Here is a 24115-nt window from a genome sequence, read left to right as displayed (position 1 = left end):
AAATTAACAATCAAAATGGATAAAAAGAAAATGAGTTCCAATAATTATAGACTAAAGCAGCAGTCTGTTTACAACACAGGTACACATTGAACACCAACATTTCTCTTTTAAAAATACCTAGAAAATACCACCAAATTAAGTGGCATACATTTTCAAGCTTGTTTTAGATTAGAAAAATTAATATTGATATTATGAACACAAATTTAAACACCTAATGGAATATTCCATCTAAATTGGTAGGCATCATGATTTGACTGCTTGGAAATCTTAAAATTAACATTTATTACTTTGAGCTAAATAGCTCATAAGCATTACCTTTTCTGTAGGATTAATTTATACCCTTCTAGTGATGTTCCCTCAGCAGCCTTGACTCTGATTGGATGACCAATAGCTAGGCAGCCCTGCGTTATCACCCGGCTCAGGATCATTCCAGTCTTCCAATGAATAGAGAGGGGGGAGAAAGGTCTAAATAAGTTAAAAGAACCAGAAAATTCAACAATGTGTCACAAATAGTGAGGTCATTATGCCTGGATAACCCCGGATATTAACAGTTGCTGAAAGTGAAACACTACCCACAACTTAGCAGTCAGCGAGCCCTGCTCAGAATCAGTGATCTTCTGTCCGACAAGGGTGGCATTTTACAGTTCAGCGCAAAATAAAACAGACCTTGATATCTTCATTTGTCCTTTTTTTCTGTGCATATTTCACAGTGCAGCGATTTGGGGTCCATCATGTGTCACTTGTTATAGTTATAACTACAGAGCTTACTTGAAATACGTATGCACAGAGGGAAAAAAAAGTGCAGTGAACTGAAAAGATTGAAACAAATCCTTAACCTTCGTACCAATTTAAAGTTTTACTCTGAGTTTAAATACCATTGGGTTAAACATTTTAAGGTAGTTTGTGAACTGCTTTTGTTTTAAATATTAGGATACTCTGATAAGGAAATGGAATGGGAATATCGTTTAAATGGCCATTTTCTTACTAAGGGAATCAACAACACATTTTAAATAAGTGACAACCACTGAGGAATTTATTTACACACACTGAGGATTTAAAGCATGCAAATCTGTTTATCCTAACAGGTAAAAATATTTATTTTGAAAAAAAGGAGAGAGCATTCAATCTAAAAAGATTTTCCAAATTGCTTTCTTCTTTGCGCATAACTTTTCTCATGTTTTTGCTATGTGCTAAAAATATATATATGATAACTTAGGAAAAGTATTTTTTAAAATTTTGGTTCTAATAAACACTGGATGGAATCCTCATTTGAACATGCTTGTCTATACAGGAAGAAATCTGCTTGGGGAAAGGATAAAAGAATATTTATCAAGCACTTTCTATATACCAGATACTATACTAGCACTTCACACATGCTTTCTGATTAATCACCACACAACTGGGCAAGATAGGTATGACTAACTTCATTTTATAGAGAAGGAAACAACAGTATAGTGCAGCTAAGTAACTTTCTCAAGGTCATATAAGGGATTCTAATTCCCATCTAATTCCCATCCCCTCTAACTCCAAAACCCATACACTTTTCAGTAAGCATTTCAATTATTTTTGAGAAAATTTTAGACAAGTAAAGGTCTTTTGCTATCATGAAATTCTAGAAACAAATAAAAAATATGAGATCTAGAAAAGAACTTTCCATATCTACTGGTCCAACTCCTTTCAGATAAGACTAAAGCCCAGCTACAGTGTGTGACTTACTCGAGGTCACCCAAGTTTCAGTGGCAAAGCTAACACTAAAACATGTCCATTATACTCATAAATTGGCCAAATACAGAGCAGTGTTTTATATTACAGTGAAAAGGTGTAAATTTTGAAGTCATAGAGACCAAGAATCTTTCCTCTCTTACTAGCCTCAGTTTTTTTCAGCTGTATAATGTATAAGATTAAATGAGACAATAAATACATAGAAGATGCCTAACATAAAGCAGATGTTTAACAAAATGGCAAATATTGTTATAAAACCTGAAACAAGATGCATCTAGTTAAAAGAATCTTCAAGTTGGAAATAGATTGAAGAAGTATCTCATCTAACTTCATTCCTCCTTGATATATGAAATGAATATTTCTTGGTGCCTTTATATCTTAATTACTCTATATTTTTGTTTTTAGCTCTCAGAGAATAAAAAACTAACAGTTAAGGGTAATCCAGATTTCATTTGAGAAAAGAGTTGCAACCTCTCCCCACCCCAATAAAGTAGCAACAAACTTGGCTGAGTGACTCTGTACCCACAGAAGTGCTAAGAAAAGGCAAAAATAATCTATAGTGAGGGGGCAAACGAAGACAAAAGAAGGGTATATACAAACTGCACCATCTCCTTCCAGACATAAATATTTGGTGGCAATTACAAAACATATTTCAATAGTAAGAAGGAAGGGCAGAGCAATTATGTGTTCTCAATTTAAATCAGATTAATTGTATAATAGTAAAGTTAAAAAATTAAATAGTGTCAATACATGGGTATAAAATTTAGTGTGTTAGTCATTGTTCACATTTTATACCCAGGAATTTCTCTTAAAACTGTCCTTATAAAGACCATACACTGTCCTTATATGGTGCTAATCCAACAGGCTCCATGGAGCTCATCAGTGAAGACTAAGGAGTGGAATGACATTCAGACAAATTTCATGAAAATGGTGAGTTTTTGGACTGGACATAAGCTTTATACTGAGTTTAAATACTCTTGGAGTATGAGCTAATCAGCACATCTGAAAGTGAATTGAATGCGCCCCGTGGGGATCTACAGAAGCCCTCTGCACTAGACAAATCAGGAGCAGAGAAGTAGCATTCATAACAGTCAACAATTTATCATGCTTTCACTTGCATACTTGTGTGCATGAGAGCAACAGGAGCTGGAGCTACACTGTGAGCCAGGAACCATGGGAAGTCACTCGGGGACAGCTGACACTTGGGTACCTTCGTAATCAGCCACACACTGGCTGCAGGCGACAGGATGGAAGGCACTGTCTGACCTCCCTGGCTCGCTTCCCTAGATGAGGAGCTCCGCCTTCTGATGGAAACAGTGGCATGAAGGACAATATTGGGATCCACCTACACCATGAGAAGAAATATGCCCTTTTTAAACTTACAGTCAGAAAGTCCACCCTCTTCAACACACTTACCCCAAACAGGTTATCTTAGAACATTATATTTCTGATTGAGAAGGTCTCTTTTGAACCAGTAGTGCCCAATCCCATGTAATTTAATTCAATTTGTTGAGTGTCAGCTCTGACATGCAAGGCCTTATACTGTGTAGTATGGGATATTAGAAAATATTTTTCCTGACCTAGAGAAACTTGCAACAGAAGAGTCAATAACACACACACACACACACACACACACACACACACACACACACACACGGGCAGACATTGGATTATAGAATAGGGACATCAAAGGAGAGCAGTTAAGAGTCCCCACAATCTCCTAAGAATAAAGGGATGGAAGTTGAGAATTTTGTTATACTTATGGGAATGGACAGGAGGGGACTAACTGGTAAGAACAGCATCCATGCCTCCTCTATTTATTATCAGACTACATACGTCAAAAATATTGTACACCTTCTAGCATTTCCCACTTAGACATGATTGTAAAATTAATAGGCATTCACATCACCTGTAGAAATTCTACTTCATATTTATCTCTTAAAAGATTTTATCTATTTGAGAGAGCGAGTGAGTGCACACACATGAGCACCAGTGAGGAGAGAGGCAGAGGAAGAGGGAGAAGCAGACTCCCTGCTGAGGAGGGAGCCTAATGCAGGGCTCCATTCCAGGACCCTGGGATCATGACCTGAGCCACCGGGTGCCACTCTACTTTACATTTAATAAACTTTTCCACTGACTTATATGATCATTTTTTCTCAGCATTTATACTAAATTTTTAAGTATCACTATTTATTTGTATAGGATTATGGGAACCTATTAGTTTATACTTTAAACCTAATAAATGGCATTGCTTCAATAACAATTTACATTATTTTCTAATACTAAAAAGTGTATTCTAAATCTGTGCTAATACTAGATATTTGCTGAGTAGCAACTGATTCTTAAAAATACAAAAATTAAATAACAATTTAAAAGGTAATATTCACAAATGTGATCAGGCAATAACAAAAGGATATAACTAATAAACTTGGTAATTATTCTACAATGGAAGATAGTCACTCCTCAAGAGAAGAAAATGTCTTAGGACTCCTATATGTGAAAATAAAATTTTAAAAATATAGCAACCCTACAACATAAACAGATTTGACTTACAGCTCTTTGATTGTGTATTCCCCAGTTAGCTAGTAGTGGCTGGATTCTGGAGGGAAATCCCCCATAGTTTCTGAACAATGATAAACTATATTCTACTAATCCACCCGCCACAGGACACAGCATTTAAAGTGGCACTCTTACTCAACCTCCTAACTCCAAGTTGCCATCACACTCTAAACTCTCCTCTGCAACAGGGAGGAAGATTGTTTTGACTGGAATTAGTCAGAAGAACCGTACTGCCAACTGCTTCTTTGTACAGCACCTGCTGCCAGCGCCTAAATTCTTGTTATCTCCACAACATGGTTTAATCTTTTAACAGTTGGCTTATTGGTGAAGAGCGAAGGGGTCCTTTGTGTCTGTCTTGGGTTGGCACCCAGTATTAACACCATGCTGTTCTTCGGGAGATATTTTGCTGGACAGTTCCCAAGTGATTCTACATAGACCAGACACAGCCAAGGCCACTAACTCAGCTTCATTGCCTGTTATTAAAAGAAAAAAATCTTGCCAAGTCTGGGGTTCTGATACACTTATAATTGACAATGGCCATTAAATTTCAATTCATGACTTTACCTTCTTTTCTCTTGTTAGTTTAATCGGATAGTTTACCTTTAGACCAAACATTTATGAAAGTGGGGGAAAAATAAAAACTGTGGAAATTTCAATTGATAAAAGAAAGGTGTTCTGACAACCTGCAATATGGTATGCTGTGTATGCATGTGTGCACACACACATATGTGTATGACAGTATTTATGTTGAGACTGTTCTCTAAAAATATATCATCATATAGGTCATTAGGAAACTCTTTTGTTCTTTTGAATACATACATATGTGTGTATATATATACACACATATATATACACAGGATCTATAAATATGTATATGTGATGCATGCATATTCTGGGCCTTTTAAAACTTTTAATTTAATTTTCTTTTCCCAGAATACTAATGAAAGTGGAGCAGCCTTTGATATTCCTATGCAAGTTCAAATAATAAGAGAACCACTTATGGTCTTTACTTACAGATCTGAGGAATAAAACACAGGACAGTGAAATTTTTCTTGAAAGCAGTAGCTCACAGATCACACGCTTTATTGTAACCAAATTGTTTACTACATGGAAATTTTATAAGGTTTTTTACTCTTGATAGTGAATTTAGGCCCAAGTTAAAAAAAATTGACATACAGATTAAAATCACAACTATAAGAGATGTTATAAAATCTCTTTCCTGTGTCCCTAACGTTCATTCTTTTGTTTTCATTCCCTAAATCTATAGCTGATCAATACATCCACCTCAAAGGCCAAGAACTGGAAAAGTTTAAAGGCAGAAAAACACCAGTGAGTATGTAATTATGCTACCAAACAAGGCAAAATACCTAAGATACCAATATTCAGTCCTCATTAGCTTCCAACTATTGGTCTAAAAATAAGGAAGGGACTTGGGATTTTATTTAAAGTTCTGTGTCCTATGCTAAGGACAGTAAGTTCAAAATTAAAATTAAAATTTTGTGTTTTCCCCCAGCATAAATTATTTGTAGAAAGTATTATTTTTCAATGATTTGCTCTCCAAAGAAATAGGAGAGTAAAAAATTGTTCATTTTTGTCCTGGCCTCCTTTGTTACTTATAATTTATTCTGCTAGCATCCATGACTACTTCCAAGTTATAAGTCTATAACTCATAACAAGTATGCCATAATTTTTAAATCATTATTTGGTACTGTCCTCACCATTTCCATACCAGAGGTTGTCACTAATGTCCTGCTAAAGTTTGATTATACCAAAAGGCTAGTATCAAAATATGTTTTCTTTCCATTTTGATGGGATGTATTACCTGCTAAACACTGAGTCCATTTTTCTGCTATTTTTCCCCATAACCAGGCATTACTCAAACTATTCTTCTCATGAAATGTTTTTTCTTTCATCTTAACTACCATGAAGTTTAAATCTCTTCCAGTACATAGAAATATTTCATTGCCCTTAAACTGAAGCAATCTAAAAATGTAACAATAGAGAACTATTGCAAGATGTATTTGCCAAATTGTCAATTTGTAGTAGATTCCAAATCTTTTTTTGAAATGGATAAAAGAGCAACAGGTTGTAATTGTTGGGGTTATATCTAGCTCCCACATTACTAATAGGGATTATATGTTCCAAATTTTTCTCTGTAGGAAAGGTTTTACTTGTCAATAAGAGATTTAAAAGAACAGTCAGGGGTTGGGCACTGATATCTCTATCTCAAGCCAATTTTAAAACGTATGCATCAAGAATATCGGCTTTTGCCTCCTTCTTTCTACCCCTGTTGTAATCCTCTTAGTGTCTTCTTTACCACAATGAGCATCAAGATTCTACAATAAAAGGCCTTATAGATATCTATCACCTCTGCTAGAATCTTTCTTTAAAAGTGCTCCGTTTCAGGTTATTAAATTACTATTTCCAATGCACTGATCACCTCTCTGTATATAATTGGAGACGCTTTTCTGAAAGGATTGTAAAGGTTTCATAGCTTTAGGGGAGGGCCACTTTTCTTTGAAAGCTTCTTTTTACTAGCCAGCTTATCAAATCATTGCTTTCTTATACTACTATTTTGGTTGGACTGAAATTTTGTTCAAAGCCAATTTCTTCTTCTAAAAATATAATAGTGTATACACTTTTATTTAAGATGAGAGGTTTCTCATTTTCACCGAATCATTAAAACCAGTTAATAATGGTGAAATAATTGGATTGTTATTCTCTAATGTTTCAACATTAGAAAATAATAGTTTTAAAGTCCTACATTGGCACAGAATCAAAAAAAAGAAGGCTCCTTTGAGTTCTTTTTCTCTGATAACTCTTTAATATCCTTTTTTTTTCAGGTTTGAGTTGATTTCTGTTGAATGAGTTAATTAGCTAGTGAATTCAATTTCATCTAGCTAACTCTGAACTTCTAGATATTGCAGCAATGACAAGGAAGATTGGGATGCCCTTTGGCCTTGAGAAATGTCTAATCCAGCAGGGAGGATATAAAAAGGACTCCTGAGTTATCTTTCTAACACAAACATCAAATCAGATCCTGCCTCTGCTTGAATATTTCCAATGGCTCCTTGTTTTTGTACAGAACAACATCCAGAATCTCTAATATTGAATTAAGACCCTTTATGATCTGATCCCAATATTCTCAGTAGAACCTACCACTCTCTCTCTTTTCCTCCCCCGTGTGACCTGAAATGTGTTTGCTTGGAGCACTGGCTGACCTTGATTCTTGTAAAAAATGTTGAACAGAAACAGCATCAAGCTCAATGTCATAAGTGGTATAGCATGAATGCAATGAGGATATGAGTCCAGAAACATATTTAGTTTGGGGATGAAGGTTGGTAAAGAAAGATTTCATGAAACAGGTACAAATCAGATTAAGGCTAGAATGACAGAATTTCAGCGAGCATTTAATGAATGTCTGATGTATGTCAGACACTGTGTTAGAATACAGTAGAAGGGTGACAAAGAAAGCTAGTGGGTGGTGACAAAGAAAGAGAAGTTGAATTCCAAGTAAAGGAATCCATATGGGCATAATAACAAAAATTATGAAGTACTTTCAGAAAGCAACAAGTGAACAAACAGGCTTGGCTAACATATGAGGAACATATTAGGGAATATTGAGCCTTGAAAGATAGGTTGTGGCAAATTTTTTAAAAAATCATTCATCAAAAAGTATTTGTGTACCTGCCCTACATTCAAGATCTGGGCTAGAATTCAAAAATATAAAGATGAGTAAGACTTAATGTCTGTGCCCAATGAATTATCAATTTAGTGGGAGAGAAAGACACAAAAACAAATGACCATTCCAAAACACAAGCTCTAAGAACATTCTCAAAGATGAAAAGGAGGCTCAATAATACAAGGTTCATTCTTCCTGGAGAATCTGGGAAGGCTCCATAGAAGAAGTTGAATAAAGCCTTAATAGGGAAGGAAGGGTAATGTTGGGGGTATATCCTAGACCAAGAACAACACACATCAAGAGTACCAAAGTGAAAAACATGTTATGGCGCACAATTTATTAGCTCTAACTCTAGTGTACTATACAAAGAAGATCAAGAAGAGAATATTGGACAGGTAAGTTGAGAGTAGGGGTAGATTAGAGGAGAATCATGGAGATCAATGAATGCCTGATGAGGATTTGGAATTTCAGTAGGTAACAGCCAGGGATACAAGTTTTTTTTTAACAAGAAACAATGTCACAGCAAAAACCTAAAAGGAATGCCAACAGGATCAGAACTATGGTAAATAAATCTTAATGTGAGATGTATATAAAATATAAATATAGACATTAATTCTTAGTGTACCATTCAACTTGCATTTATTTGTTTTCTAAATTTGCTCCAATTCTGACAGGATTAGAGATACAGTTGACCCTGGAATAACAGATTTGAACTGCACAAGTCCACTTACATGTGGATTTTCTTTGATACAGTGCAATGCTATAACTGTATTTTCTCTTCCTTATGACTTTCTTAATAACATTCTCTTTCTTCTAGCTTACTTTATTGCAACAATATAGTACATAACACATACAATATAGAAATTATGTGTTAATTGACTATTTATGTTACTGGTGAGGTTTCTGGTTAACAGTAGTCTATCAACAGTTAAATTTTAGGGCAGTCAAAAGTTATACGTGAAAAAAAATTATACATGGATTTCCAACCGTGAGGGGTCAGTACCCCTAACTCCATTGTTCAGGGGTCAACTATAATTATTTATTTTATTCTACTTTTATAATCATACAATTTATATTCATATGTGTTTTGAAACAACTAATATTTTCAGTATATTCGACATAATAAACTGAACAGACATGGAGAAATTAAAACAGAGCAGGTTGGGACAACGTGTCTTTTGTATTGTCTCTTGGAAATAAAGGGCCCAGATCATTTAACAGGAAGTCCAACTTTTGGGGGGCATCTCTATCTCTGTGGGTGCCTTTTGGTTTTCATTTCATGAGTTTAAAAACTAAATCTTATGCAGCTGAAGTGGACAACAACCTGGCCACTAAGGAAAAATAAAATAATTATTCCTTCTTTGGAGGTTTATTTATTTATTTATTCATTCATTCCTTCATTCATTCATTCATTGAGAAATATTTAAAATACCTTTCCTTCATTTTCCTTCCTTCATTCATTCATTCATTGAGAAATATTTAAAATACCTTTCTCAGCTCAGTTGGAGAAGAAAATTCTTTACTGGCATGATAAATTTCTACATGTAAATTAATAAACAGAACTTCTGGATTGGGTTGTCAAGAGTTGGGTTTTCTGAAGAATTCCTATTCCTTAAATACATTGACCCATAGAGCAAATAGATCAGATACTTGTTTAACAGCCATCTTAAAGACTTTTTAAAACAACTCCAACTTTTTAATACAGATATAAAGAAAATATACCAAGCAATATTAAGTGACATAATTCAGGTAAAAATTTTTCTAGTAGGAATACCACATATCCCTTCAGTTTTAAAGTGTTTAATTAACAGGAAGTAAAGAGTAACTTGCCCCAATATTCGTAAAATAATTTATTTTTCAAAAACTTCCAAAAAATCCACTCAGTCACCATGTATTGAATGACTGTCCAATACTTAAACTACCCATATTAAATACAAGAAATAACTCCAACCTTGTTCTGTAGGAAATGGTCCTCCAAATCCACCTTTTCAAATTGATCAGGTATCGGTTGATTGGCACCACTGGAATTAATTGGAAATCCTTCACAAACTTCCCAACTAAGAAAAGTAAAATATTTAATTATTTGTGTTAAAATAAAATGCAGTTAATTATAACTCTCTTTAATATACTAGTATAATAATTTATGTATCGTATACTCTACTAGGGAGAGAAAAACAAATGTATAGTCCATAATCTTTTTAAACAGAAATTGCTTTGTTTTCTATAATTGGGAAAGGAAGAATTTAAATTTGTGTTTTGTAATTATTTATAATACTGGGAGATTCAATGCCTAATTATTAATAATACCGAGAAACAAAAAAATGATTTTTAATCTTACAGAATCACTTATAGTGGAGACATCTTCACTGTTAACTTTTATTCTAAGTACAATGGACTATAAATAAAGGATATTTTTTATACTTAAAATGGTTGTTTTAATCACATAATTTTCACAATTTTTAGACAGTCTTATAGAGCAGCACCGTCTAGTGGGCACATGGACAAACCACAAACTGGGGGTAGGGGGTTCATCTTAGTTCACCCAAATCACTTATTTTAAAAGTGAACCAATCCTTACCCTAAAAAAAGATTATCTGGCTCAACACTGATATGTTAAGACATATCATATGGCATGTTATTCAAGAGAAACCAGTTCTGGGACTCGTAATAGTATTTTTTTTCAAAGCCCTGAGAAATATAAATTAGAGTATGATTATTAAGATTTCAAATGATGCACATTAGAGTATAGAAAGAAATTTCAAGCAGAATCCAAAAATTATGAAAATTATCTTCAAATAAGTTTGTTTTGAGTAAGGATAGCTTCAAATTGTTATGCTCAGTGACCTAGATCTAACTTAAAACTGCTCAATAAAACAGTCCTTATTGCACCCAGGGAAGGGAAATTAAGAAGGAATACATGAACTAAAAATTAAACTCCTAGCTAAAACTTGAAGGGAAAGGGTCTGGGCAAATTTAGAAGCTTACGGAAAGATTGTGGCGCATGAAATGAATCTTCTTGTAAGTGGAAATGCTTATAAAAAAAGAAAGTGCTGAGGGGGGCCTGGGTGGCACAGCCAGTTAAGCATCTGCCTTCAGGTCATGATCTCAAGTCCTGAGATCGAGCCCCGTGTTGGACTCTCTGCTCAGTGGAGATCTGCTTCTCCCTCTCCCTTTGCCCCTCCTCCCTCCTCACCTGCAAGCTCTCTCTCAAATAAATAAAATCTTAAAAAAAAAAAAGCAAAGCAGATAAATTATTTTGTATCTTTAAAGAAAAAGAACAAGACAAAACATTCAAATCTTGCCTGGATAATACTAACAGTCACTGAGGGCTAGAGTTGTTTAAACAATCAAGGAAGACCAAAGAATTCATCTTTGTAGATAGGTTGAGCAATGTCTAGCTACACTGAGTGACCTCATCAGACAGACCACTTCTGGTTCTCTGGATTTTCCCTGTACATATAGCCTTTTCTCCTGAATACTGAGGAAAGCTGTAATTTGTTAAATTACAAAATACTAAAGATAGATCACCTAATCCAATATACTTTCAGAACTATGCTGAATGTCCAATAATAGCCATTAGCCACATATACCTATTTGAATTAAAATTGGTATAATTTAAACACAATTAAAAATTCAGTTCCTCAGTCACATTAGTCATATTTTAAGTTCTCGATAGTCACAATATATGCATCCATCATCCCAGAAAGTTCTATGAGAGACTGCTAGATAGTGGTTAAGCCCTCAGTTCTTAAGAAAGACTGGGTTAGAATCCTGGCTCTGTCATGTACTAGTTGTGTGCCTGGGCAAATTACTCTGCCCCCCTGTGCCTCGGTTCTGTGTCTATAAAATGGAGTAATAATAAGATAATGTAATAATGGGATTAAGATAATTGTTTTGAGGATTAAACAAATCCTTACCCGATTTATTTAGAACTGTGTGGTCAACACTTAGTAAATAATGGGTATTTTTATTTACAGATAAGAAGCTGACACCCATCTGGTCATGGACAATCATGAGCAGAGATGAGGCTAGATGCTCAAATCCTCTCCTGTTCTTCCCACCATTCCACCGATTCTCTAGCATATTGCTTTTATTTTCAATTTGTCATCATCAAGAGATGCTTAAATATGAGCACTCATACAAGAAAACATTACTTAATATTTTAATAATCCCACTCAAAACTCTTAATTTAGAAACATCCACTAAAAACAGTTTTTACATTTCAAATATAATTGTTATCTCTGCAAAGCAAAAACTATAGTCCACTCATCGCTTCATATGGTTGTTTTTAAAACTCAAGAAAAGTTACTGATAAGTCTTTTAGACATTAGCTATTTCATTATACTATGAAATAATTCAATAACATAAATAATTGCTTTTTAAGACAATTCAAATAACATCTTTTAGTTTTGAAATATAAATTAGGTAATTCAAGTTACTTTAACCAAGAACATGTTAATTTACTTGTCACATCCAGGTAGCAGAACAGCATTAGGATCCAAGGAGGTTTTATACGCAACAGTAATGCCATCTCTGTCGAATGTAGTCACCTGGTCAAAGGTGAGACTCAAAACAGGGTTAAGTGGAGATCTGGAAAATGGAAAAAAGATCAAAGCTATATGTAAAATTATACAAACACTGAAATTTGAGTACAAATAAACAATAAAAGCTACAATATCAGTGGGTAACAAAATCCAGAAATAAGTGAATTTCTTATTATATAGCACTCTTGTTGATACCTTATGCTGACACCTGAAATGCAAATTTTAGTTTATTTGGCTGATTTATAATATGTCAAGGATAGTGGTAACACATGTAATTTTTAAAAATAATTTCAATAATAAAAGGATTTAGTTGAGAAAAACAACCAATTATCATTCATGCAATTTTCATTTCTTATGTATAACTACAATGCAATACACCATTAATATTCTCCAGAGCTGATAATTAAATGAATTCCTAATATTTAGCTATAAATTACTATTTTTGTGAGCTCACTAAATGTTATGGTGATCTGATTTTTCATATTACATTCTGTTAGCTACTTTGTTTTATATTAATTATTTGAGATTAAAATCAAATAGGAAACAGATCTTAAAACAATGGTAACCAGCATTATATCAACTATGAGCCATTTTTTTCTTAAAGTGGTGACAAAGCCTTGCTATTTAACTTCATAATTATAGGACTCCACCTCATCACCCGTGTAGGGTTGTCAAAAATTTTTAAACTGAATCTAATCATGAGAAAACATTCAGACAAATCCAGAATATGGGACATTCTACAAGAAAAGTACCTGAACTCTTAAAAAAAAAAATTCAATGGCATGAAAAACAAAATAAAAGGTGAGAGACTATTCTAGATTAAAGAGACTAAAGAAAATAACTAAATGTAATACATGAATCTTATTTGGATCCTGGACTACAAAAAAACTCGAAACTACATTTTGGATAGTTTAAACATAGATTGTATATTAGATGATGCTACATTATTCTTGACTGCTCTAGATATTACAATGTGGTGACACAGGAGAACATTCTATTCTTCAGATACATATCTGAAGCATTTATGAGTGAAACATTAATGATGGCTTGGAAATAATCCCAAACCTCTCAAAAGAGAAAAGGGGGATATAAAAGGTAAATCTAATGTGGCAGACTATAAACTGGTGAATCTAGGTGAAGGGCACTTAAGTGTTCGTTGTACTATTCTCTCAAGTTTTCTGTAGATTGGATATTTTCCAAAATGAAAACTGGGAGAAAAATAATTACAGGACTCAAAATAAAAGCGGATGTTGGCAAAATCATCTTTCATAAATGAGTAAGCTAACTCCCTGTGTCAACACATTAGAATTACTGTCTAAAAATGAGTATCATTTACTTAGTACATACTGCACATTCTCTCAATATGTTTTAAACTAGATCTAGGAAATGACTTTTAGACATAAATTTCAGAAATTCCAATTGCAAAAAAAAAATGCTCTAATGGTCTCCTAGTACTTTATATTGGATTCAAAACCAGAAAAAAAATGATCCTATTAAAATAACAATGGTATATAAATATATATACTTATGAATTCTTGCACCTACAATCCTCAGTTGATTTTAGACTATTCCAGATACTTAGCATTTACTTATTCCACAAATATGATTCAATAAACCAAGAACAAGTGTTTCATCTTATTAAAATACTGTATTATAGCACACATCTTTAAAACATTAAGATTAGTCATTGCTTTCACTTTAATAATGATATTTAAGAAGAAATTATTACACATATTTTTTAAAAGCCTTTCCTTATAATTGGAAGAGCTTGCTAAATTATTCAAGATTTCTTGCCACTGTAAAATTCATCATTTCTACCATTATAAAAACAGCTCTCACAATGTAATTAAATAATATTTTGAAATATGTCTATGAAAGAAAACATCATTCCTTACATATATATTTTTAATTCTATAAATTACACAGCATAAGAAATTACTAAGCACTTTAATTTTACTCTACTAGGAGAGAAGAAATAGAATTTTATAATATACTACCCACAACTAATCCTACCAACTTCCAAAACCTGCATGAATTTCTGGGTAGATTTATTTCGGTATTTGAAATTTTGACTCTTAGAATACATATCAAATCCAATCGCCTTTAGTCTGTCTACGCGATTTTCATTATAATTCATATACAATCAATTATACTCGACAAGCAAAGTTATTTTCCTCTATTTCCCTTATTCAGGTAAATAAAGGCTTAAAAAATTTTAAAGTAGGCAGAAAAGTGTGTTTAAGTTTCCTGACAAGCAGTTTCAGAGTTCATCTGGATGTGTCCTGTCAAAATATGCATAAATTTCTAAGATATTCCACACAACAGCCCAGCTCATCAGTGCCTGTAGACTGCAGCCTTTTTCTTTCCCAGAAACACAGATAATTTTATGCAGGAATTTACCAATCTACAAAAATTTACACAATGTTCAGCAATAACCAGTAATTATTGTGGGATAATGTAAGCTGCTTTTGAGGAATATAACTTTGATGGGATGGGGCTTACAAGCTTTACCAATTTATCTTTAGCTGTCCTGTCATTGGTGCTTAAAAGGTTAAGACTTTATTTGTGAAAACATAGAGAGATAGTGGGGAATCATGTTGTCTACAGCTTCATAAATCTTGCTTAAGATCCTTTTCAATTACCATCCATTTCTCCTTTAAAAAGGGACAAAAAAATAGAGGAGTGGAAGCAGGTCAGGGCAGTGTGCGACAATGACAGTGTGATGGGCTTGGGCCCCCCGTGGCGTTTCCATCTGCTATCATTAAGGTGACTACTCAGACATGAACAAATCCCACTTGCTGTGCTGACAGGCAGACTTCAAGAACTATGACAAGGCATTAAGACAGAAAGTCAGAGAGAGAGAGAAAGAGAGAGAGAAAGAGAGAGATGTCATATCTCACAAACAATACTGCCTCACAAAAAAAAACGCCCCTGAAATTTTATTGGAATTCAAAATTTAAAAAAACAATTCATAAAAGGTGGTACTTGGCTTCTCAACTCTCCTTTTAAATTAGCTTGCCCCTGGAAAGATTGAGGACAGACAGAGAATAAACACCTTGCTCCTACCTGTACGCTTTACCATAAGACACCCAAATTTTTTGCTCATTCTTCAGCAAAAGTGGATTCTTAATTTCTTGACCATGCTCATCAAAAAGCCGGATTGAAGAAAAATTGAGGCCTGATGGGTTGATGGGAGAGCCTTGAAACCTTTGATGAATCTTGAGAAGTAACTGGTGGTGGGGGAAAATAATGAAGAAGGAGAAATAATGTAAAACGCGAACCTCTATAATAAACTGTCTCTACTCGGTAACAAATGAATCCAAACAAATGATAATTAAATTCATATAGAATGTTAAAAGAAGTGTGAAATGACGGCAATGTTTAGCTCAGTGTAAAGTAACAAAATGAGCATGGGCTTTTAACCAGCAGGGGGTGCCACAGGCTTGTGATTGAGCTCTGACCCTTTGGCACGGGGACTGAAAGCAGATGTGACAGTCTTACAGAAAGAGCATTTAGCTTCTACACATGGTAACAGTCCTCTTTGATAAGGGTTATGCTTTTCTTGTCTGAGCCACACATTTTGTTAGGACCCTTCTAGAGCACGTTCAAGTTTTACAATCAGCAACGTCCCCATCCCCAACTAACCTCAGAGAACCAATGGTAGGACAATTCACCACTTACAGGATTGCAAAAATAAATATGATTTGCAGCCTATGTTGGTTCACTTAGAACTCTTTCTGAAGGTGGTTTAATTTAATTAAGAGCCTTGCAAATGCTTGTGAGCTGCTTCAATAATGTTTCCAAGCTATGAGTAAGCCATAGTTGAAATGTGAAGTCTGAAACGCTGTCTTCTAATATCTTAAATAATAGCATTGTGAGTGTTCACTTCTATTTTACATTTAAGGTTGTTAAGTCATCATGATATTCCTAATTTAAGGCACATTTTAAGTGAAAGTAAATCCAACTGAAATGTGTTGCATATGGAATTTTAAAGGACATTTTTCCTTATCCATCAACTTTGTATGAATGTTTAGGCCTCTGCTCTTTCCTGCTCTGCACCCCACACTATCCATCACTCCATTCCCCTACCCCTACCCCACCCCCAGCCTTCTGTCACAGGCTTCCTTTTCTTCTCTCCCTTGTCAGGTCTTGTGTCTCTCAATTTCTTGCTACTCTGTAATCTCCGCAGGGATGCGGATACATTTGTGGCCTTTTCTTGCCTGGCTGCTGTACAGGATGCTTTTTTTGCTCCTTCTATTAATTCCCATTGAAGGTATATTGAGTAGCTAAATGAAGAAGCTCAGAGGAAAACAAAGTTGCGATCTTGCCATGTATCTCCGTTTCTTCACTACTGGCTATAAACCCCTGTCCAAGCAAGATGTTTTCTTTGACCAGCAACTATGTTTACAGAACAGCTAAGATTTAGGTTTTGTTGCAATAAGAGATAAATATCCATATCTCTAACTTCATCAGCTCTACATTGTTTTCATCACCTCTACATTGACTGGATTTTTACCCTTATGCATAAGAAAGGCTGAAAACAATGACACATTTTTCACTTCATTAAAGTTAATACTTCTCATCCAGCCTAACTAAATCCTTTGAATTAAAAATAATGATTACTATTCTCTTTGCGAATATAATAGGATGCTAGAACAGTATAAATCTGCATTGGTTTTGGTTTTGTTCCTTGGAACCACAAATGTGGTTTGAATTCTATAGATCGTTTTTATAAAGCCCCAACACTTCTGTGTGATATAAGCCCTTGAGCTTATTTTTTGTTGCTTTGCTATTATTTCAGAAAATGTGTAATGTTGATCATCTTTTAAATCACAGTGATTTTGCTTTACAGGCATCATCTTTTTCATAAAGGGGAAAGATATAAAAGACTTAAGGCCTGATCCAAAAAATAAATGCATACACAAAGAATAGGAGTATTTGGCAGAAGGATATGAACACCTGACAACTTAACCAAATTCATTTTCACAGGAGTAGCATTGCAATCTGTCTTTTTTCAACTTGGTGACAGACTGCATTTTAGGTGTTCAAAGATGAGCATTCAACAGCCTACAGGAGGTAAGGGCTTCAGTGCCTTTCATCTCTAGGTCATTGGTTAGGGTTAGGCTATTGCAACCAAAAGTTGTGATAATCTTCACCCATTTATCTGTAAAGCTATCATCGCCAGGCCTTTATAGGACACAAATTTGTTCAGAGACCTGAGAAGAGTGTGAAACATCTTAGGCTAATGATAGAGAAAAGTGTGCACCAAGGGAATAGTCATCCTTGGGTATCACAAGGGAATCCCCATAACAAAGAACTTGACAGTGCCCCTAATTCAAGTTTTTCCTCCAGATTTACTTGCACATAAAAGCAAGCATAGATCAATTTCAGTGTGCTATCAGGCAGCACAAAAACTCTACAAAATAATATCTTCCTGTATAAGATAAAATAAATGCTGTCTTCAATCTTAATGTAAACCAAAAAGTAAAATATTCTAAGGTGAGTAAGAAGGGAAACACGTAGAGAATTCTAGGAAGGTTTTTCTACCATGGTGATTCATACAGTCAGGGATGTTATAGCAAAAAGAAACCAACCAAGGCTCTTGAGCCTTCTCTTTCTAATCAATCAACGTAGCATTTCCCATCTCTCCTGAGCCCAGTCAATGATCAGATCAGATGAAAACCTCCTAATTCTATTCAACTCTTGTGTTATATACTCTCCTAACTCTATACAACTGTGAAGGCCAGGTAATGGATACTACTAGGGAGAGGTAAGTCTGAGGGTGCTAAACTGAAGGAGAAAAAAAAGGAGCAAGTCTCTGAACAAAGGCCAAGGAGCAGAGCCCAAAACACTGGTGTGCGCTCGGGTGCATAACCCCAATTTGTAAACAACAGGGTATTCATTGTCCTTTTATGCAAGACAAAGACTCAAAATAAAGACCCTGAACATGTTGGTTCTGCCTGAGAAACATCCCAATTGTCTGGAAAATAAGTAAAGGTAAGAGTGCCTAAGATAAAGCATCTGGATGTGTTTGCAATGAGCACCGGAGAAGACTAAGGCTATATGTTAGTTGCTCAGGGTCTGGGGTTTAGAAATACCCCCAGCCCAGAACATACTCTCCACTTAATATCATGTCACTTCTTTACAAAGTGTAAACAATAGGGCAATCCCAGTGTCCACCGTAGACAGATTTCCAAATACAGGCGTAATGAAGGCTAAGACACCGTTAAGTATGAGGCCAAGAGTTAATACTCTTCTAAAGCTGAGAGCCTAAGAAATTCAAAAGTCAAGCTTGAGACTATTGATCTTTACAGAGCAGCAAATTATTAATCTTCTCAAAACAACTTTAAAGATGTAATTATCTAAATTAATAAGTAACTTGAGAGACATTACAGCCATAAATAGTTGGTAAACTCACATTTTCCATCATGTCGCCAGTTTGAAATGGGCTATTAGACTCCAGGTCTTTTTTGCTGATGCAGACAGAGACCTCTCCAGTGTCTTTACCATTTTCAAATATCTGAAAAATAATCACATTCAAAATTATATATGTATGTGTGAACATATGTAAAATGTGTATGTGCGTGTCAACTGAAAGTCATGCATATGGGAACTATCCAAAGTAAGGCCTGCCTCTATGAACATGTGCAAGTAATTGGTAGTGAAAATCAGCAGGACTAGAATCATATAAGAAAGTCTCTGGTTTCTCCCTTCAGTTTCACTGTCTTTAACCTGACTGGCATTCCCCTACAGTTTTAAAATAGAAGGAAAAGTGGACATTAAAGGAAAAAAATCACTGACTGCAATGGATGCTTAAATGGAACAAACATCAAAGATCAAAGAAAGGTCAGTGACCAATTAACTAGTTTATTTCATTCTTCTTGAAGAACATAAAGCCATGAATTACATGAGCAATCTTTGATTTATATCTAAAATATATCAGTGTTCATGGAGCACCTGGCTGGCTCAGTTTGTAGAACAACTCGTGATCTCAGGGTTGTGAGTTCAAGCCCCACACTGGGTGTAGAGACTACTTAAAAAAAAAAAAAAGAAGAAACTTAAAAAAATAAAAATAATAAAATATATCAGTGTTCTAGCCAAACTGTGGAAGGAGCCTCGGTGTCCTTCGAAAGATGAATGGATAAAGAAGATATGGTCTATGTATACAATGGAATATTCCTCAGCTATTAGAAATGACAAATACCTACCATTTGCTTCGATGTGGATGGAACTGGAGGGTATTATGCTGAGTGAAATAAGTCAACTGGAGAAGGACAAACTTATGTGGTCTCATTCATTTGGGGAATATAAAAAATAGTGAAAGGGAATAAAGGGGAAAGGAGAAAAAATGAGTGGGAAATATCAGAAAGGGAGACAGAACATGAGAGACTCCTAACTCTGGGAAATGAACAAGGGGTGGTGGAAGGGGAGGTGGGTGAGGGGTGGGGGTGACTGGGTGACGGGCACTGAGGGGGGCACTTGATGGGATGAGCACTGGGTGTTATTCTATATGTTGGCAAATTGAACACCAATAAAAAATAAATTTATTTTTAAAAATTAATTAAAAAAATATATATCAGTGTTCAGCTCATCTTCTGACTCACTAAAAGGAAATTCAACCTGACATATTTATTGCGTAGCAGTATGATGAAGCCATCCATTTTAAGTGCACATATGCAACAAGTTGTTGAGAACAGAGAGAAAATTCTTAAGCTGCATTCTTAAGCTGCATTCTTAAGCTGCTGGGAAAGAAGTGCTAGCAAGCGTTCTGGTCCAGAGTATCCAAACAAACCAGTCCAGCAGGAACGATCCACTAGAGTGAACACCATCCCCTAACCACGTTGAGGACCCACATGGGGTGTGCCAATCCATTCACCAGGCTCTTAAGAATAGAAGCAGGCCAAGAGAGACCTGATGAATAATTTAAGTCCTTATTTATTTTATTTTTTTCCAAAAGTTCTTTTCTTCCCTTTCTGATACACATATCACATCAAGTAGTCATTGTATTTATCTCTCATGCTATTTCCAGAGAAGATGATTTAGGAAAATATCTTATTTGTAAGGAAAGAAAACCATCTGTTTTACTTTTAAGACAGTTTTGAGAGTTATTTAATTAGTCCTAACCTCATTTGGGAAATAATGTGCTTCAATAATACTTCCTTAGGCTTTAGCAAAAAAAAAGAGAGAGAGAGAGAGATTTAAAAAAAAAAAAAAAGAGTAATAATGTTCAAAAATTGTAGTTTTTTTTCCACTCAGCACTTTTCATCATGCTGATGGTCCATGGAAATAGCACAAGCTATCAGCCTTGTCTACATCCTATAGCATCTTTTGCTAACCAGGATTTTTAAAAACTTCTTTTCTGAGTACATATATAATTCTGAGCAAAAAAAAAATCTCTCTACTTTTATAAGGAACTTTGTAAACCCAACTGTTGCCTGCAAACCCATGGGAAATAATGTGGATGGAGAATCTTACCCTCCCAACAATCTCTTCAGAGCCCTAACCTGAACGTCTTAAACAATGGTGACATTTGGCAAGGACAGTCACGATTCTGGATGTCAAGCATACTGCAAGGTTAGCATTGACAAAAGCTCAGTTTGGGGAACTTATTGATGTTCCTTGCTTTGTCAAGACTTGCTAGATGTGGAATCAGAGTGCAGAAAATTATGTTCTAGAAAATAGCAGTGTGGGTGCTAACTGCCAAACTGAGAGAGCAAAGAGGAGTTGGCCAACATCTAGGACCTTCATTAGTTCACTGTTTCTTTCACTACCAGTAAGAAGTCTGCCCTTCTATGTCCAAAATTGTTCTCAAAAACAAACAAACAAGGCTCTGGTTTCCAAAATCTCTATAAGGGCATTTAAAAAGATATAAATGTTTTAGGGTTTAAGTACAAGTTTAGGTGTTTCAGTGAAAGAAGGCTGCCCTCCATTAGTTATAATGTATTGTTTTCTGTATTTATACAAAAATAAAAATTCCCCAAGCTGAAATACTATGAGATTCTGCTTTTCTTAAGGCCTACCTCTCATTCTTTATACTATGCTCATTTTTATAAAATCCAGTATTATATTTATTTTTTTTCTTCCTTTGCATGGGAAGCACTTTTTTTTTTTTTTTTTTACTTCTACCGTCCAATGTCTAAACAAAGATCACTCTCTAAACAGAAGTTCTGTGATTGACTAGATATAGAAAAATTAAAGAATAGTTGACTTTTACTTTCCTTCTGCCTGGTCCTTGGCTTACGAAAAACCAACTGCTGTATTGGCTCCTCAGTGGCTCTCTGCATGGCCTCGCCTCCCTATGGCTCTAAAATTAAATTCTTACCCTTGGAGTGGGATGATGGAAAAAGCTAGCTGAGGCTAGTCTTGGGTCCCAAGGAGTAAGGTAATAGAACTTAAAAAAAAAAAAAGTGATCCAGATCCTCTTTAAAAACACTGTAGCTAACGACTAGTGAAGAAAATATCTATGAATAAGGATTTACTTCTATGATTAGTTTTAACAATCAAAAAATTTTAAGGAGTGTTTTCCATCAATTACTCTCCTTCATGTCAATATTGACTTTTCTTAAACAGGATTAAATTAGATTAACACTATGTTTTATTGTAATGTTGTAATTGATTCATTCACTCAACTAATATTTACTGAGTGCCTACCACGTGCCAAGCACTGCTCAGGTGCTTAAGAAATATCAAGAAGCTAAGATTCCTGCTTTTAAGGAATAGAACAAGTAAGTAAATCATATAGCATAGTCAGGATACATCCAGGTCTTGTAAATGCTAATTGTTCATTCTTTTTGTTAAAGAAGGCCCACCAAATTAAATGAACTTGGTGGACCTTTAATACAATTTGGTGGGCCTTCTTTAACAAAAGGAATACAAAATTACAAATGTAAAACTAGGTACAAAATATTCATTTAAAATGAGAAAAGAGGGACCCCTGGGTAGCTCAGTGGTTAAGCATCGGCCTTTGGCTCAGGGTGTGATCCTGGAGTCCCGGGATCGAGTCCCACATGGAGCTCCCTGCATGGAGCCTGCTTCTCCCTCTGCCTGTGTCTCTGCCTCTCTCTGTGTGCGTCTCTCATGAGTAAATAAACAAAATCTTTAAAAAATAAATAAGTAAATAAAATGAGAAAAGAAATCACAATTTACACACATTCAAAAGCTCACCCATAGCAAAAAATTACAAAATATTATCATTAACTATCTAAACACACATATTTTGGCTGAATTGTCCTTGATCACCTTTTCTTGTGGTAATTTGGTAACATTTTTCTATAAGGAGAATGGAAAGATAATTCTTCCCTCTAGCATGGTTAATGAAAAGATTTTTGATTACTAATTAGAAAAATCTCTCTCCATTGAGCTCTACGCTCAATACAGAGTCTACTTTGGATTTTCCTTTCTTCTCCCTCCCATCCCCTTTCTCTCTCAAATAAATAAATCACATCTAAAAAAAAAAAATTGTTTAAAAAAAAGAGGGTGCCTGGGTGGCTCAATCGGTTGAGCACCTAACTTTTGGTTTGGGCTCAAGCTGTGATCTGACAGTCATGGAATTAAGCTACAATAAATAAATAAAATCTAAAAAAAATTTTTTTTAAAGAAAAATCTCTCTCAGCTTCACAACTTTGTTGGTCATTTCATAAAAGTATTTAGTATTAATGTCAAATTTGGGGAAATCTTGATCAGATTTCTTTAAAATTGGCTTTATTGGCTTTATTATTTTCACAACTTTTTTTTCCTCCACCACCCATATACTTTTGATGCCAAGCACTCTAATCCATAGTCAGAAAGCAATATGCTCTATGGCTAGCGGGCAGTAGCCACCTTCCTGGAAGCTCTTTCCATATCAGAACAGTTAGCACTAACTGAACTATACAGGGAAGTGACTGCAAAACACTAATTACATTCCACTATACCTAAACTAAATGTATCCCAAATTCAATTTCCCCCCACCAGACCTCAAAAACACGGCCACTTCAACACCACTTGGTACAAGGGCAAACTTGACAGAGAAGAAATTGGAGTAGAAACAGACAGTGGTCTCAACCAATTACAGTTCAGATATAGTTGCAAATTTTATAGGAACACATGACCATGTGCACCCATTGCTAGTGTTTCTCCCAGAGTTTTGGAAGAGACCTGTGCAGGGAAGGGACCCTGAAGCTTCAGTTTCATTAGCTCCATAGTAAATGTACCTCTGAGATTGTTAGAAGGTGGTATTATCTAAAAAAGGGCAGAGGATATAGGGTCTGGGATCAGGGAGTGTGATGGGCATGGTAAACACCATATGAAGCAGGTGACCAGAACAGGCTTTCAAAAGAGGAAAGACTTGAGTAAGGAGTTGACAGGGAGAGTTAACCAAGCAAATAGGCTGGAGAAGAACAGTGCAGGCAGAGGGAGCTGCTTGAGCAAAGAAACTAAGGCAAGGATGTGCCCAGTACATTCTAAGAACTGCAAGAAGACTAGTGTCGTTAGAGCAAAGTGATAGAGAAATGGAGACTCTTTGGAAGGTTTGGAACAGAGCAAAAACAGGATCTAACTTAAAAGGATTATTGTGGCTGCTGGGCAGAGGTAGATTGTAGGGACCAACAGCAATCTAAAGAATGGATGA

The 24115-nt window shown here is 35.2% G+C and overlaps 1 protein-coding gene across 23 annotated transcripts in view; it reads right to left on the bottom strand.

Annotated features, from left to right (window-relative positions):
• DCDC1 (doublecortin domain containing 1) overlaps positions 1-24115 on the bottom strand; it is a 482774-nt gene that overhangs the window by 233275 nt on the left and 225384 nt on the right. For 22 of the 23 annotated variants that reach the window (XM_038563136.1, XM_038563134.1, XM_038563145.1 and 19 more), the window contains 6 exons: positions 18926-19027; positions 15574-15737; positions 12428-12553; positions 9915-10020; positions 2933-3067; positions 316-434 (listed from right to left, as the gene is read on the bottom strand). In XM_038563136.1, coding sequence (XP_038419064.1) covers positions 316-434; positions 2933-3067; positions 9915-10020; positions 12428-12553; positions 15574-15737; positions 18926-19027 — 752 coding nt within the window. The remainder of the gene's footprint in view (positions 1-315; positions 435-2932; positions 3068-9914; positions 10021-12427; positions 12554-15573; positions 15738-18925; positions 19028-24115) is intronic. The other variant, XM_038563146.1, reaches the window with a different exon arrangement.

The sequence above is a fragment of the Canis lupus genome, chromosome 18 (assembly GCF_011100685.1).
Source record: "Canis lupus familiaris isolate Mischka breed German Shepherd chromosome 18, alternate assembly UU_Cfam_GSD_1.0, whole genome shotgun sequence".
NCBI classification, from domain to species: domain Eukaryota; kingdom Metazoa; phylum Chordata; class Mammalia; order Carnivora; family Canidae; genus Canis; species Canis lupus.
This window is presented reverse-complemented; position numbering and strand designations above follow the sequence as displayed.